Genomic DNA, 17,980 nt, shown 5'->3' with positions numbered 1-17,980 from the left:
AAGTATAAAAACAAGGTAAACATTTAAAAAATATTTAGTTTAAATATGGCTGTACAATTAAATTTGAAGGGACAATTTTAAATGGAATATAAATTAAATATTTTTTGCAACTCGGTATAAGATGTATTACTTGTAATAGATCTCATGTAAATATACATATGTATTTTTAAGTTTTACATGTTCAGATGTGTAATTACAATATTATTCTTGCCAATTTTGGGGTATACGAAATAAAATAAAAAATAAACAATGATAATACAAGAAATATGGTCAAATAATAAAATGCACCTTCAGTTCGAAAAACGGGAAAGAATGTTATAAGATAGTTTGGCAATGTTAAAATAAAATATTCAAATGAAAAAGTAAATCAAAAGACAAATGGGTCGATATTATATGGATAAAAATGTGAGATAAATGCCCGACCTAATGCCGGAAAAAAACATTACTAAAAAGAAAAAATGAAAAGAAAAGAAAAATAAGAAAAAGTTTATTAGAATCAAAAATTATTACTAGAGCAAATAACTTACTATATCAATAAACAAATCATACACACATCTTTAAAATACAAAATTGTTATGTACGTTATAGACGTACAAATTAATACTATACTAAAATTAAACTGTCTTAATTATGTTTGCTTACTATTACCATAAAAAAATTATTTCTTCTACATTTTTATTATATCAAAAATCGTTCGTCAATCAAAGTCTTTTTAGCCAAATTCGTTTTTCCGAGTTGTGTTCTTATAACACTTATTATCTATAAAAAAAAAACATTTTTAGACGACAATTTACCTTAAATCAAATTTATAAATACAACCAATAGTAAATACAGAATTGAATTATTGTCTGTTACATTTAAAACAATTAATGGAACAGTTGGGAGTAAGACTAGAAATGTTATAATAGTTTATGATAAATTTATTGTAACTTTTAGTTTAAATGTACTAAACTGACATATTTTTAGGATCATAAAATAAGCCCACCGGAATTTTTAAGAAATAGCGATAAGACGGAATAACTGATAAGAATAATTAATGATAAGAGAAATTACCTGATAAGAGATGTGATAGTTATAAAAAATGGTCATCGATAAGGAAAAATAAAAGTAAGTCCGCTGATAAGAAATATTATAGTGAATGGTGATTGACAGCTGGGAATCGACGATATAGAAGGTAGTAATTATTATTATAATATAAGCAAACTAGAATAAAGAAAGGATACGAGGAATTTCAAAATCAATAGATGTGGTGTGTCGAATTAAAAACTTCATGTCTTTTAATTTAACTCGCTGAGTTCGAATGAAAGTCGAAAATGATACTTCACCTAATGTTTTTTGCACATACCTTAACCACAAATGCCGTCAAGATGCCGGCTAGTATAATGTCTCCGGTGACGACGAAGAAAAACGACAACATCATTACATCGAATATGACCAGAGTGCACTCGTTTCCGTAGAATATAACTTTGTCGAACGAATGGCCGTCATCTATATATTTCACAAAGACAAATTTAAAAGAGACCGTAATTATTTATTTATAGATAGGTGGTCTCTAGAAATAACTTTGCCCTGACCTATGAAAAACACTCCTTTGTCCGAAGGATCCGAGTATTCGATTCCCAAAAGTTTCTCGACGAAGGTCTTTTCCCGGATTTCGTAATCCAAATCTTTTAACGCCTTAAAAAAAAAAAAAATAATCAAATCCAATATCTGCGCTGTGGCAATTCGTCAAATTCGCTGCAGCAACCCCAAAGTGGACCGGAATTGAATCTAAAGTACACTTTACTTACATGATCCAAAAACGCAGCGAGAAATTTGTTCATATTGTTGTAGGCCTGTCCGATTCGCACCATGTCAGTCTTGTCCACTCTTTTGATTCTAAACGAAGAACCGGATATTTGCTTGGATTGGATCTGTTAAAAAACAACCTATAGTGAAAACAGAGAATTTTGACCGGAGGACGCACTTGCACCAATACTTACACCGTTCAAGGGAGCCATTACTCTGCGGTAGTAAGTCCTCAGCGACGAAGGTATGGTCATCTCGAACGTTTGCTTCTCGGTGCCGGGCACTAAGCCCCTGTGTCTGACCATGTTGTCTTCTTCTTTTTGTAGTTGTCCAATAAGGCTCTCCATGTCCGTGTCGGAAAACCCGTGGGCCGACCTTTGTAAAGGAAAATCGTTTAAAATGAATATGTCTTATAGTCGCTCTCGTCGCACAAAGGGAAAGGAAGGAGACGCCGGAGAGAAGGAAGCGGTTGGGAGGTGATGGGCTAAATTAGCTTGTTGTGCAGAGCATGGTCCAGTGTCTTTCCTTCAAGGGAAATGGATTGTACTTTGATGTTTTTTAGTGAATGTCCATCGGTGTATAAGCTCTTATATACAGTTCATTTTACCTGCCGTGTATGTAGTAGCCGAAATATTCTGAAGACAGTATGAACACACTGACGTTGGCCAAAGAACAGACGTCCACAAACTGTTGAATACAATTCTTTATGTACCGTTCGTAAATGCCCACCGTCACCAACCACTATAACAATGTTAAGTACACACCAACAAATAAATAACATGTTATGTATTTTCAAAAGGCAAAATATAACACCAATATTTTTTTCCAAGAAAATATGGTTACCCTCCATGCCTGAACAACCTTCTACCCTCCTCTCGTTTTAAATAAAATCATCAGTAAAGTCCTCGTATTTAATTGACGAACTCATGTCATCAAATTAACGCCCAGAAAGGGAAGGCCAAATGTGGACAACATTGTAAGTTGAGATGAGGAATAATTGTTGTCAGGCATCTGACATCAAACCCACTGATTCAGTGAACAACCCGCACTTAGATTGTCGGTATGTGCCGTACAAGTAATTCAACAAAGTCCAAATTCATTGAGTCAAGTACTATGAAATATATGTATTACACGCTAAAATTGAACCAAATTTCAATTACAAAAGAACTTACAATATAAAACATCAACTGAAATTTTATCTGATCAATTTAGGTATTAGGGACTTAGTTGAATAAGGCCCACGCTTTTATTTTCAGAATTTAGAATTATTTTAACGGTTTCTGCAAAGTTCAGCGTGACATTAATGGTAAACATAAAAAATTGGTAAATTGTAAAAGACAATGGTTTTATTTTCAATGTTGACTATCATCCCAACCGAACACAAATAATTAGATGATACCAATATTTACAAAAAAAAAAAAAAATACTCGAATAACAAATCCCTAATAGACTTGCTGAGCTCGAAAATTCTTTGAAATATTTATAAACACAATATCTAACATTGTAAATTCATTGGAATTTATAATCAATGGGCATATAATTCTAGAAAGAAGAATGCAAATAGTTCAAACCGCACTAGCGTCATACCTAACCCATCACCAAATGCATGTTTTACAGTTCACGGATGTGCTTTGGGTAGTTAATGTGGATTTTAATTATTCCCACTGTCAATAAACAAATATACGAGTCATGTTGTTCACTTATCTTTAAGAAACTTGCACTCAGACAGTCTTTGAGTAAGCTAAATAAAAATATTTTATTCAAATCAACCCTCTGAATACTAATTTTTTTTTTTTTTTATATAACAATGTTTGCAACGCGTTGCTATGTTTTTCAGTTAAGAGAGGGATATTATGGTGATTTTCAAATTTAGGTATTTGATATCATATAGAAAATCTAATAATTAATCAATGCCTAGCTACGATATTGGTACAATATATTCATCACGATAATTAAAACAATTAATTTTTTTAAATGTCGGTTTCAAAGCGCATCAATTTGTCATTAAATCAAATAGTACCATTCTATAGTTTGTAAAACGATAATATATTATGATTTATTTGAAAATAACAGAGACCTCTAAAACAATAAAAAAAAATTTTTCAGTGTAGGCACTTTAAGGGCGTAGCAATTTTATACCGTTTTCGATTATGAGATGAAAATGGAATTTTATTAATCTACTATTATTATTCTATATTCAGTTTGAGCAGTAGTAATGTAATACCCATACCGTTTTTACGGTCACGACACGCTGAAATATAAATCATTACCAGGTAAATGGTAAATCGATCCTTGAATTGGGTCTCATATATTTTACAAGATTGGCAAAACCAAATTGGCTCTCTCCAATTCGACCCTTTATCGTTTTACGGGAGACGTTTCCACTGATGAATAAGTAACAAAACGGATCCAGTTGTTATGCTTGAACCGAAGAATGCATTTGCTTCAAAGTTGTACTACAAAAAATGTTGCACTTTTCTATAAGTATATTATATACTTAATTAATAAAGACAAATTATTACAATTGATTAAATTGTATTTATATTTTACTTTTAGTAGAAACGCAAGCATTCAAATGACAGATTTGAGGGAGCTACAAGTAAGTAAAAGTACACCACAAAATAACCTACTAATAGTTTCTGCTAATAGGAAATATTAATTATGTATACTACTGTGAAAACACTGTGTTTGTAATATTTTTTTTGTTTTTTAAAAAAAAAAAATTGTCATAGTATACAATATATCATATTATCAAAAGTACACAACCCTCAATTTAATTTTCAGATTCCGAGTTAATAAAAAATTGAAATAAAGAATAAGTTTTCAACCCTTTCGAAAGAAATGTTTAATAATACTTTTATGGGGTTTGACTTTTCACAAGATATCATAAATAAACAATATTAATATCGATAAAAAATAAAATTGGTAGGTACACAAAATAAATTTGGAGCAATTTTTAATAAAAGTCAACAGGTTTTGGTGAGCCAAAATTTCTGAAAAAACCTTCTTGCAAACTGATGTCACTTGGCAAGAATTTAAAAAAAAATCAAAAGTTAAATTCACGCTTTTTTGGAAATATCTAAATTTCGTATGACATATTCGTTTTTAAGAATATCTTGCAGTATATATATATTGTAGAAACAATTTTTTTTTTTGCTTATAATACTATTTTTAGAGAAATACAGACAGCCCGTGGAGTATGATTTTCTTTTATAGAGTGTAATTTATTTCAAATAAACCCTCTATAGAAAAAAAAAATCGTTATTGCGCACAAAAATAGTAAAACGATTAAAACATATTATATCGTTTTAAAACCAATACCATTTCAACCACATTGACTCTACAAAACAAAAAAAACATACTTAACATACCGTGTACATTACAACGCATACAACTCTTATCCTTGACTTCTGTGAATTATAAGCGTTTAAAAGATTATAATTATTTATATCTAGTTTATTTTAATTTCAAGACTGTGAAAACATTGTTAGTTACTGCTATACATATGTTATGTATTATTGCAGACTTTAAGAAGTCAATTGGATAGAACATGTTTTTTTTTTTTTTTTTTAAAAAGAACGTCGTCTACCTAACTCTAAATTGATACTTGAGAGTTTTTAAAACTTTTTTTTACATACCTGCACCGTGTAAACGGTACTGAAAATCGCAACGAGCATTGCCAGGGCCAACAACTGGCTAATCGGTCTGTACGGTGTACGAACCAAATGGACGTCTGGTTCGGCTGTAGCCCAATTTTCAAATCCGTATATCTAGAATAGTGTGCGGGGCAAAATGTTTAGAAAAATATTATACTGTAATTATACTTGTGCGATACTGGTGAACGACAGAAACAAAGTAAAACTCGTTATTTATCCACGCCCGTACTTTGAAAAGAAGCACGGTGAGCAAAAGTTGCACGGGTAAACTGATTTTTCTTTTTGTTTGTATTTCAGCCCACTCGTTGGCTACAAAGTAACTTCGCCATATGCTAACGGTTTGTTTTTGAGTAGTGGCGGTCGCGCCATTTGGTTTTTGGTTAGGCACTATGCGCGGTTTTTCCCAGTCGACTAGAAATATATCAACGCTGGTCTGCTTCCAAATCAGTCTAAGTAGTTCGACTGTCTGAAAATCGTGTATTCGCCTTATAAGTGTTTAGAGGTACAAATGTACAATACATGGTTCAACGTGTGGTGTCAACAATTATTAGTCGACTAACTTGCAATCTTATAATAATAACATTTTACTTACCAACAATATCATTTTATAATTACAAATTTTAAAAAAATCCTAAAATGTTTGCTCCACATATTATACATCTCATAGTTCACTTTCAACCGAACCATCGAACACACATTTAAATAGTTTTGGTCAATAAGTATTTAAGTGTTTTGCATTTGTTTTTTTTTTTTTTATGTGAAATTGATAATTTTTTTTTTATTCCTAGTGCTTTTTTTTATTTATACAGGACATGCATTATTGTACAATAAAAATAATGTATTATGTATTTTGTTTTTGACACTATTTATCTTAAAATTTAGTTATTTACATTTATTTTATATTATTTACACACATATGAATATAATTACCTATTGTTATTATATAGTTAATTATTTATTATTTATATATTTATTATATGTGTAACAGTTTTTATTTTTAAAAAAAATAGTGCATTTTCCACGTGTATTACTAAGTGAAATATTTTTTGTTGATAAATAATTTTTAACAAAAACTTAAATACATGTTAAACAGAAGTATTGAAATTACTATTCTTGAATTTTATATTACAAAATTAAAATACTTAAATTACTTACAACAGTGCTGATAATTCTGCAATAATATTCATAAATTATTAATTATAGGTAGATATGAATAGTCAATTATGTATGTTCAAAAATCACTGTTTTCGTTATAGTGGACAGGCGTCTAAAGTGAACTTTTCTTTGAACAATTTTTCATGATTGATGTTTGAAATATCTTCTGTTTCTTCTAACGTCAAAACTATATTGTATCCTAATATTTGTACAATGTGTAGGCTTCATAGATTTTATAACAAGCAGATTCCCACTGTCTAGAAGGGGATTCTACCACCCACCCATTTAAAAACCAAGACGAGGGTACCTCTGCTGACAGCGTCAAATCGGATCCGTTTCATCACAGATTAGCGATGCTTATCTGTATCGGTAGTTATCATAACCGCACACTCTTTAAAATCAATCAAACTCCTACAATTCAATTTTACTATCTGGTACTCAGTGTATTAAAATAATATTCGTTTATCACGACTTAAAATTTATGTTTTTAAGTTGAAGTATTTCAGCTTTGTGATGCAAATTATATGAGAACTACGAACGGCGCTCAGAGCTACCATAACTAGCCGAGTTCATTCAACTCAGGCATCCTTTTTTTCGCTCGTCCAAAATATTTTGTGACGCAATTTTTCACCTAATATGTTTTTATTTCAAATTTACCTAAAAATGTGTGCGGTTTTGATCTATACTTTAACCTTGTTTACAAATTAAAAAATGCTTAAATGGATTTAAGCGACAAGTATGCAATAATGAACCACGACCATCTGTAAACTTTTGCTAAAAGTCAATGGTAGGAGCCTTTTTTTTTTTTATGTGCATCTTAGAATAACCGCGAGGGATCTGTCCAACGGTAGGAGCCTATTGGGTATTATTTGCTGCTTCGATTTGCCAAAAATGTGCACTCATAACACCGCCATATACAACAAAACTAACCTAACCTAGCCTACCGACGATTTGAATACAACATTATAAAGCCGGACGCGTTACCTTCAGTAAAAATGCCAACACTATATATCTGTCGACGATGGACTCGAGGTCTTGAGACGGTAGCAGTGTGTATACGACGCTTTGGGCTTTGTAGAACAGTAACGTGTACAGAGCCAACAAGGCGCAGACGGCGAATATCATGTTGGCGAAATGAGAACAACAAGTGATCATGAACTGTCCGACGGTCCACAGGTCGATCGCCATCCGTCCGCACCGTTTGGACTCGCTCCACGTGTGTATGCAACTCCAGATGAACACGCACCCGCTGAGAATGGCCAAACTCATCTGGACAAAATACAAAACGCTATTATACTCTGTCTCGCGGGAGAACGGTACTGCGCGGAAACCAAAACGCGTATCCGCGCAGGTGCATGCGAGAGTGTAATGCGTTTTGGTGTCTGCACGCACCGTTCTCTCGGCGAACAGAGTATAATTAATAAATGTAGGAGGGAAGCCAGTTTGCGGGGTTTTGACAACTGCGCGGTAGCCAATCAAAAGTGGCCAACGAGTCAGTAGCCAATCAAAAGTGGCCAACGAGTCAGTAGCCAATCAAAAGTGGCCAACGAGTCAGTAGCCAATCAAAAGCGGCCAACGAGTCAGTAGCCAATCAAAAGCGGCCAACTCGTTGCACCTCTACCCCTCGCCTTTGTAACACCCACCGCGTTTACAAACGGCTGTCACACACCGTCTCTTCTTTCCTATTTTTGGTCGTGTGGTGAAAGGTGGTTGCTCGCACTCTGGTACACACACAATTTGCAATCTGCTTAACATCTCATTACCTTAACGGCACCAACAAGTATCTGGCGTATTTATGCTACGTTAGAGTCAAACTATTGTCTGTTGTTGTCAAATGTATAATGCTATCAGTCAAATCGTTTTGTAGAGAAAACGGCGAATGTTCTATAAACGTTGATAGCATACATTACACTGCTAGGATGTACCCTTTGTCTCTGTATTGTCACATTGTCAATCCAAGTGTACTTGATAGTATTCATAAAATAAAATGTTTGTATAATACGAGAACAAGTAAAGAATATTTAGACTAAATATAAGTTTGTCGACTAGGTTAAATTTATTTTTTTTTCTATCAAAACCCTGTCGAAAGTAAGATGTATTTACACACAACCCTTGTGAGTACTGTCGCGGCTCATTATTTTTTTTTATATCCCCAAAGCCTCCCAGCCAAAAAAAAAAAAACCACATAAGTCACATAGGGCTTGTCTTACGTCGACATAGTGGAGAGCATCGTTTTCCATGTAAAACTCGACGGTGAACGTCACGGGCAAAGGCACGTCCAGCGATATATTTTCATTAGTCGCCTGACCGTATTCCAAAACCATGAAAGGCGGTAAGATATTGCCTTCGTTTTCGACTTCGCGCTGAGCTTGGATCCTACAAATCCGACAAAGGATGTCGTCGATAATAATTATTTATATATACATTTATTTTTCCACCGCCACGTCTTCTCGTCGTTCCCACGCGATTTCACCTGTCACTTACACGAGTTTGGCAAACTTCAAATATTGAACGACGGCCGGAAAGCCCTGGGCCTTGACGGCGGGTACACCGCTAAACTTGTCCACCAGAAACATGCGTCTAGTCAGCAACCACTGGGAAATGTCTTTGCCCTAAACATTTTCGTGAAAGGAATAATAATATGTTTTTATTTAAATGTATTTTGTTACAACCGTGAAATTGCAAACAACACACACAGTATGACCAACAGCAAACAGATTTCAACCTCAATTATTTTGACAACGTTAAAAATTATTATCTTTTTTTGTTAATTTCCAGAGATCTACCATTTAAGTTTCAAAATTAATAGAGCTTTTAAAAATACTAAAATAAGATCAATACTCAGTCATTTCAAAAAATAACATAAATAAAACCTGGGTAAAAAAATTAAAAGCTCAGGGTCAATTCCTAAATATAACCCACTCAACTTATTAGTATACTTAATTTATACTGTTGTTATTAAACAAATAATATGTTTGTATGATTTTGAAACATTTTTCTTAAATAAATTAAAACCAATGATTATACCCAGTTCTGTCATCAGACCTGGCAATTCGTTTCTCATTTAAATAAAATATATAATGGCACATAAAATAAATTATTCTAATCGTTTTGGCAACAAAAAAAATGTTGTTAAAAACATTTTATCAGAGTACCTTCCGCATAATTAATTTTCACAAAAAATGTTCGTGAGTTATAAATAATATGAAGTATAATATATTACATTAATATATAATCTTTTTTTAGCATTTTCGAATAGTTGAAAACCCAAAAATGTGTTTCTCTAGAACACTCACATAATAATAATATTAAGGTTGTACAGTACACTTGTAACAACACGAGGGGAAGACCCTGTCGCTTATCTAAACCTTTGACAAATAATAAAAAATTGTGAAATGACCATCAAAATAATTATCAGCCACTCTGTCCGCCAATATAATACAGTTTTATTTTACACATAATGTTTTTTAGCTTAATTTGAATTTTATTTTGTAGTTTGTACCTATACAGAATGACTGATTAAGTCAACTTTTTTGATCGAAAAGAGTTCTGTTATTTCAAAACAATTTTAATTTTGTCCTACTCTAGCGTTAGAGAATGTATGTATAAATTTAAATGTATGTTACATCAAACTACATTATGTATTTTAACATAAGCCACTCACGGTGTTTGGATATGTTGTTCCTACTTTGATGTTTTTCACCAACAATGGCACCGAGTACAACATTTTCTTGTTGCCTTCTTCGTACTCCAGGTATAAGTCGTAAAAAATTGGCTCCGGAGTAGCTAAACTAATGAGCTGTTTTGCAGGTATGTCACACGTGCGAAAATACCGAGCTCCAAAACGAAAAGCAGAGTCAATCCCTTGCCACAGTCCTGGACACAACTGAAACTCAGACGGAGCCAATTCGGAAACGCTGTGGAGCGATCCGTTCAAGTAATACCTCGACGCAACCAATTTTAAATGACTATTCTGAAATTTAAATATTTCTGATCAGGTGTGCAAGAGAATGGTGGAATTTAAGTAGATGTACGGTGCAGAACAAAGTGTGGTTGGGGTGGAAGAAGGGCAACGGAGGTGCTGTGTGACAGAAAAGTGCACACATTCAGAGTGAAATTGTTAAAAAAAAAGGTAATATGATCAGAAATTATCAACGGAAGTGGACGTTGAGCAATGAAAAAGAGAGAAGAAAAGAAAATATAAGTGGCTAACATGTGAATTTTCAGGTGGATTGACTAGGTAAAAAATAATAAGGTACGAGTATGTACTTTTGTCTTAACTTTTATGTAAGAGAAAGTTTGGGAGTTGCGCCAGAAAATGAGAGAAAACTTATTAAAATGGTTTGAACATCTTTAACAAAAGAGAGGAAACTGATATAGTAAAACGAGTTGAATTGATCACAGTAAAAATATTTAAAGGTACATGTAGGCCGAATAAGAATTGAGCAGATGTGATAAAAAGTGACGTGGAGGTGTGTAGGGTGAATAATGAAAAGGCGATAGATAGGATATTTATGTAGAAAGTAGATTTGCCTGGTGGACTCCACGTATCTATGGGATAAGGTGAAGAAAAAATATATGGAGGGCCACAGCAAAAGTGAACAAAGTCCATCGCAGCTGATTTCCAGCAATTGGCTCCTAAATTATTGATCCTAAGGACTTGGTACACTGTGGCACTGAGCCCTTAATATATTGGTGTAGCGGCAAAATGAGGAACCCAAGACTCTTGCTATACAAGCAAGAAATATAAAAATCTGTAAGCACATCAGCTATACGTCAAGGATTGAGACTAAATTATTTGAAGTTGTAAAAGGGGATTCTGATAGTCGGCCCTTTCCCAATCCCCTTTAGGGATATAGACAGGACGTTAGGAAAATTGACTGGATCTCAAGTCGGTGCAATGCCTTGTTCCCAGAGATACAAAGACCGTCTCTATCGGAATTAAAACTAAAAGTACATACGCGTCTATCGGGTTTTATGCTGTATCTGGATCCGATTTTTTTCTTATTCAACACAACGAAAGCGTCTCCTTCGCCATAATAGATCCAAGGCAAAGGCAGACGGTCGACGTCCAACGTGGTCGGAATCCGCCTGTAATCCTTGAAAACTTTACAAGCACTCACTTTTCTCTCGTCTCTGTACATTTGTATTGCGCACAAATTGCCCAGAGCTTCGCACGAAACGCTGTGCCTGACCTGTGAACGAATCGATTGAAGAGCAAACTTAACATTAGACGTGTACAACAATATTGGGACCGTTCGACGGTCACAGGAACCGGTTGCACGCGGGGACTTGTATTACACAGGGTGTTCCAAAAAGAATGGTGGGGTTTCAAACGGCTGCGGGCTGTGAAATATTGGACCTACAGCGCTCTGGCGGGGCTTGAACGAAAGCGGGGGTTGTCGAGTTTCGAATGACCGCCACTAGACGTTTCGCAGTCGTAACTGAATTACGCTTTTTCGAACTCGATCACTTCTCGTGTGAGGACGCCATCTTAACAAACTGAACAATGAAGGCTGGCCACACAAACGGGAACGCGGAGAGACAATCTAGTGGCAATCGCTGTAGGTCCAATACTTCACAACCCACAGCCGTTCGAAACCCCACCGTTCTTTTTGAGACACCCCGTATAGCTAATTAGCTATACAGGGTGACACAGGGTTACAGATTGACGATTTACATTCAAACATCTGTGCAGAAGAGCCCGCAAATTGGTTTTCAAATACTTGGATTCCACGGTCTCGTCGACTAGATCGTAATCGACCAAATGAGTGTCACGTTCGTCCGGCCATTGACTTAAGTTCGATTTGAGCACACACACGGTGCCGTCCAACAGTGGCTCGTGTGACACTGACGGGCAAGAGCAATTAGCCAACAAACAAGGTATACATTTCGTTCGGTCTTGCGAAGGGGTTGTGCCAGCTGTGCAACGAACACACGACCTCGTACCCAGCGACGTGCCGTTCACATCAGTTTCCACTAAAAAAAAAACAGCGCACATAAAACTATTGGAAATTACAATAGTATATAACCTGTAAAATAACTGCATGATCATGTTATCGTGAACCACTCAATATCTCATAGGGTTTAATGAGAAATTACATTTTTTACATCCAGACAAAAGTTTACAATAGAGCCGCACAATTGACGAGGTATGTTTGCCCGGTACAGTGTAAGTACCCGGCACCGATAATGCTTGTATTTAATGAAAAAAAATATATATAATCTCTCCTTCGACATTGCACCGCGTCTGCTATATGATCAGCTGCGATTTTCTTAGCAATCATCTGGCATTAGCCGAATCTTCTCAATAATAATAACTCTTATCGGTTGTACAGGAATTATTGTTTATTTCCCTTTTAACCACCCCGTCCATCTACCAATTATACACACTCGTCACTATACCATCCCTACCTCTTTATGTCGTAAAAGCTTAGTACATTATTCTCAAAACCTAATGAAATGTATGTGCTACCATTTAAGTTTCAAAAGTCGCCATCAAAAAAACTAAGTTGAGAGGGGTGTAAAAACAAAAACAAATTGTGAAGAACTGAGACCACATTGTATGGAAAAAAAATCGTATTAAGCCCTTTGAGATCATTCTGTATCATTTTGTTTGGCATTTTTTTCGACCACTTTGACAGTGCTAATATTTTGTTATTTTCAAATCGATTTCTTTGTGAAATTACAAAAAAAAAAACTACACATTTTTGTCACGAAATTAGCTTAATAAAATAAGTAACAGTTTTTGAATTTATCAAAGATAATTTTAGGAAATATAGTTTGATTTGTGGAATTTTTATTTAATTATAGTACATATAAATAATAACAATAAAATAAGATAGCTATAAGAAAAATAGCATAAGTATGAAAATCGTGTAGGTAATAACTAATATTATTTTGACATGTACTATAATAACGCCAACGCAGCAATAAGTGCAAATCTAGTTGTTCAAACAATAACATAATGTCTGGCTGTATATGCGTTGTAAATACTAAATACCTATCAAATTAGTGCAATGGCCTTAGCAGCCGCTTTGCTTGATAAAAAGAAAACTAATTCTGTTTTAAAATAAACCTATTTAAATTTTATTTTATTTTATTTAGAAGCTAAACGTAACTTAAGTAAAATTAAAAAAAAAAACACCAGTAAAAAACACTAGTATAAAAAAACACATTTAAAAAAAAAGAATGAAAACTTATCGATTAGGTCATAAGATGGATAATAGATTTGTTTTATAGCTAATAAACTCTGTTAGTTATTATTGTTAGTTTTTTTTTTTAGAGATTTTAGAAACGATTTCATTTCATGTAGAAACTTGTAAAAAGAGGTTAGAGATTATAGATGGAAAATGAGCAAGGCAACCAGCAAGGCCGGCAAGTACCTACACAGAAAAGTTTCTAAACATCTTTAATTTAGTCAAGAAGTTAAGAAACTATTGTAGACACGAGAGAGACCCAGCATAAATTATAATCTAGATTTATACCGAGATAAGCAACACTGTAGACCATAGATTGTGGTCTGTGGAGGGATCCGAGGTAGAACCAAAGAAAAACCACTAAGGAGAAGCATTTAGGAGAAAGGCAATTGATTTACATGTCTACATGAACGGCAACAGTGTGTAAACTTATTAGGGAGGAACATAATTTGAAAAATAACACCATCGGCTGTCGAGTAAAGGTTTCCAAAACGTGAACAAAACACCTCCAAAATAGGTTCGAAACCGGTAAAAAGGCTACAAAAAAATGTCAGGTTAGGTTGTGTATTGAAATTAGGTTGCACTATATTCTTAGAGACAAGCGACTTTTGTTTTATCCATTTTAAACCACTTTAGGTGGTGTACCCGTAAACAGTATTCCACTGAGCCTAAAAAAAAAGGAGGGGGGACAACCCTAGGTCACATGTTATACAAATAAATCTCAACATCGACAAGGTCTTGCTTTTACAAATCGTTTACTATTCTATACAAATTGTATCCACTTAAGAATATATCTAGTAGTACTTGCACGATAACCTACATTCGATATCTTTTGATCCACATGCGTTATTTGTTATTTTCAAACACCGTGAGTGATCCTTTGAAAGTGTAGTATTTGTCGGACAACGTTCACATAATGTGTTTTTCACAGTCTTGCTGCTATTGTCGCAAACACATGTCTTTCCTTGGCTCGAGAAAAAATGTAATATTACATTGAAAACAATAATGTCATGTTTTTTAAAAAAAAATGTCTTACTTACGGTCAACCGGTGAAATTTTTCCATCACCACACGACTTACAAGACATTACGTTAGGACTGAAATATTCCCGGTCGGTACAATTCTCTGGTGTCTCGTATGTAAGAATTTCTCCGTTTTGTACACTCAATATTACCGTACAACCAAAGAGGATAATAATCGTATGAAAAAAATACAGTCCCATATTTTGAATATATTATAGGTGGTTTATTAATAATCTACAAATAAATTAATGGAACATCGTTTAATTACAATGAGAAAAAAAATCATTTTTAGTTACTTATAATGGTCAAGCGGTTTTGTTGTGATTCTGTTGCCGTGACAACATAACACAAACAATAACATTGAAATTTGAAATCATTTTTACTGATAACAAAAAAAAAAAATCTCTAATATTTTAGACAACTTATTTAATTATATCACACATCTACAACATTTAAAATTAAAAAAGAGAGTGAGAGAGATACATGTACTCGTTATATACATATACAAAAATGAATACTCAAAACAAAAGTGCAAAAAAATACATAAAGATATCCATTAGGATAAAGCAGACGTGATTACAGTTTACAGTGTAGATGTTTTTTATTTTTAAATAATCATTATTATATGAATACAATTATTGGGTTTCTGAATTTGAGTCTTTGTCAACGTGTTCCTTCTTGTATTTCAACAAGAATGCGGCCAAATAACCTAGAGGATCCGGAGGTCTGCAAATATAATCAAAACAAATCAATATAATATTAATAAAAATATTTTTAAAAAAATATCAGTTAATTTTCAAATAATTCAACTACATGGATTATTTTTTTAAGCCAATGACGAATGTCTTTTAACTGCTCAACTGATTTCTTAATAAGTACAATCTCCAAATACTTCGCAAATAGTCAAAAACATTATAAAAGGCCTTAATTTTATTTTTATCAATAAAGGATCGGTCAAAACAGAAAGCGGACTGTCCGCGCGGACAGGGTCCGTCCAACTAGTCCGCCAGTCCGCTGCGGACTGGGATAGTCAAACAGAATGCGGACAAGTTTGAGCGAACCAGTGTGAAAACTGCCACAACCAAGAGTGTACTGCTGGTTGTTTTTATATTTTTTACTTTTTTATCTCACGTTTTCTGTTTTCATTTTCTTTTGCAAAATGTCTAGATTTTTCTGCTTGCCTTGAGTTAAGCAAGACGAAAAAAAAGAAAATGGGTACATGAACTAAATCAAAAAAGAATCGAATTTGGGGAGTTTCACCGACTATGCTGTATTCTCAACGTTCAAACTAGAACTGAACTAAATTTAATTCAATAATTTAAGAAGACATATTTTTATGAATTGTTTTAAGCCAGATATTAAACACTAAAATATTAGCCAGAAACTTGATGTTTTAATATACTAGCCACCTTAGATACGAGTTTGTTACTGCTTGTTAATATACTATATCATTATCTACCATTATCTATAATTCCACCACTACTTTAAATTTATTTGGTACTTCAACGAGACATGAAAATGCTCTTTCGTGGTTGCAGACTCGGCTGAAAAATTGTATTAAATTTTACATTTTTGTGAAGTGTTGATACCAGTCTTTTGTCGAATCTGTCCATTTTTCTGTTTTTTTTATAATCTGGATGCTACATATCATACAAATAAACGCATTCTTGAACTAGATCAATCAATCGTTCCGTTTTATCGGTCATTTTCAGTGCACAATTTTAAAATGAAAAAAATGTTAAAATTAAGTACAATATGTTGTCATCAATATTGTTTGTATATTTTATGTTCGATAATTATATAAAAATAATAATAATATTTTAGAAGTGCTGATACGTGTGGAAAATTCAGTGTTTAACCAGAATGATGCATTTAAATGGAGTACAGAGTCCGCGGCGGCCGGCGACCTGTCCACGCGGACAGTCCGCTTTCTGTTTGACCGATCCTTAAGTATTCAATATTTATTTATAATAATCTCTTAAAAGTAATCATCATAATATATTGACGGTTTCAAGCCAAAATGACGTAAGAAATATTAAAGCATTTTCACAAGAGAAGCAATAACAAAAATTCTAATACTTATTCATTTGTCGCTTGAACACATTGTAATCCTTTACCCTAAATTCTATACAGCATTTTCAAAAACAAATTTACCAACACCATAACAACTTATGCATATTTATACTAATATGCCATTTTAATTGGCGTACACGCCTATATTTGTTATCTTACGAGTATTTATTAAATTTTTAACCTAAAATTGTGATAAGATACAGAATAGTCAAAAACAAAGAAAAAAGACACTCAGTTGAAATCACAAAAAAAAACTATAGCTTTAGTCGGTCATTCGATTTTGAAAGAACAAAGATGAATTTTTTCTATACTTGTCCCTACCAAACTATCTTCTAGATGTAATTGCTATGAACAGAATATCGAACCAGCGATTAAAAATATAAAGTTGGAAAACGCATCATAATACCTCGGCGACTTAGCATCAATGCTAATGATAATAATATATTTGTTGTTTATTTTTACCTTTCCTTGACCAACTCTTTCATTCCGACCAACAAAGCCGGTACAACAGTTTGATCCAAATACTGGCGCATTGGTGCTACGTGCTTTGAATCTTTTTTGGTTTTTTTAGCGTTGACGTCTTTCTGTAAACGTAATACATAAAGGTAGATATTATATGCCATACAAATATGCAGTATAGTTGTCGGCTCTTGTAGAGCGTAAGAGATCGACGCACTTGAGATTCCATGAGGCTGGATTCGGATGACACATCCGACGGATGTACCAGCGGCGGTGTGGTCGGCACTTGACCGTTTGTCGCTTCTACTAGAACAAAAATAATTTGTTATTCATCGATTGGAACATCGGCATTCGAAAGCTAGTTGAACTCACCCGACGACGACATTTTAAGTACAAATTTTTTTTTACTTTGCAATTAAGAAAAAAACAAATCACTGACCGAATACATACAACTTGGCACTTGCAATTATATCAGCACAACACTACAAACAACAACGATTCAAATTATCGGCAAGCGCAAAATAATAATAATATAGATGTCACATAAATTCAATCCGAAAATTTCGACGATTTGTTGATAGTAGAAACCATTGTTGCCAAGTAGACGTCGAGCTCAGCTGCCGATTGTT

At 33.8% G+C, this 17,980-nt stretch overlaps 2 protein-coding genes across 3 annotated transcripts; both read right to left on the bottom strand.

Moving 5' to 3' along the window:
- Positions 1-627: 627 nt before the first annotated feature.
- LOC126846304 (meckelin) lies at positions 628-15,027 on the bottom strand. Its single transcript, XM_050585611.1, has 16 exons — positions 14,839-15,027; positions 14,619-14,762; positions 12,280-12,578; positions 11,561-11,794; positions 10,264-10,572; positions 9,084-9,211; positions 8,810-8,975; positions 7,584-7,868; positions 5,674-5,910; positions 5,427-5,558; positions 2,396-2,529; positions 1,983-2,163; positions 1,791-1,913; positions 1,575-1,677; positions 1,346-1,488; positions 628-759 (listed from the first exon to the last, which is right to left on the bottom strand). The coding sequence occupies exons 1-16, from the start codon at positions 15,017-15,019 to the stop codon at positions 679-681; spliced, it is 2,880 nt and encodes a 959-aa protein (XP_050441568.1). The 5' UTR covers positions 15,020-15,027; the 3' UTR covers positions 628-678.
- Positions 15,021-17,918, bottom strand: LOC126846306 (protein dpy-30 homolog). Of its 2 annotated transcripts, none has more exons than XM_050585614.1 (4): positions 17,724-17,918; positions 17,569-17,657; positions 17,355-17,476; positions 15,021-15,545 (listed from the first exon to the last, which is right to left on the bottom strand). In XM_050585614.1, the coding sequence occupies exons 1-4, from the start codon at positions 17,734-17,736 to the stop codon at positions 15,455-15,457; spliced, it is 315 nt and encodes a 104-aa protein (XP_050441571.1). In that variant the 5' UTR covers positions 17,737-17,918; the 3' UTR covers positions 15,021-15,454. The 2 variants fall into 2 exon arrangements, with proteins under 2 accessions (XP_050441571.1, XP_050441572.1); XM_050585615.1 differs by having other exon boundaries at positions 17,569-17,654; positions 17,724-17,915.
- Positions 17,919-17,980: the final 62 nt, after the last annotated feature.

The sequence above is a fragment of the Adelges cooleyi genome, unplaced genomic scaffold (assembly GCF_023614345.1).
Source record: "Adelges cooleyi isolate 19-005CV unplaced genomic scaffold, UGA_ACOO_1.1 ACOO_flye_CR_arks_rails_tigmint_CR_PRNA_9, whole genome shotgun sequence".
Classification (NCBI taxonomy): Eukaryota; Metazoa; Arthropoda; class Insecta; order Hemiptera; family Adelgidae; genus Adelges; species Adelges cooleyi.
Note: the sequence above shows the minus strand (reverse complement) of the source record. Positions and strands in the feature narration are given on the sequence as shown.

What these genes read in the sequence shown, in the direction of transcription:
- LOC126846306 (XM_050585614.1), bottom strand. An exon ending in CCAGCCTCATGGAATCTCAA is followed by an intron (nt 17,477 to 17,568) that starts GTGCGTCGATCT and finishes TTACGTTTACAG; the next exon opens with AAAGACGTCAACGCTAAAAA. An exon ending in AAAGAGTTGGTCAAGGAAAG is followed by an intron (nt 15,546 to 17,354) that starts GTAAAAATAAAC and finishes TTATATTTGCAG; the next exon opens with ACCTCCGGATCCTCTAGGTT.
- LOC126846304 (XM_050585611.1), bottom strand. Translation starts at nt 15,019, where the DNA reads ATGGGACTGTATTTTTTTCATACGATTATTATCCTCTTTGGTTGTACG. An exon ending in AAAAATTTCACCGGTTGACC is followed by an intron (nt 14,763 to 14,838) that starts GTAAGTAAGACA and finishes TCTCGAGCCAAG; the next exon opens with GAAAGACATGTGTTTGCGAC. An exon ending in CAAAGGAGTGTTTTTCATAG is followed by an intron (nt 1,489 to 1,574) that starts GTCAGGGCAAAG and finishes TGAAATATATAG; the next exon opens with ATGACGGCCATTCGTTCGAC.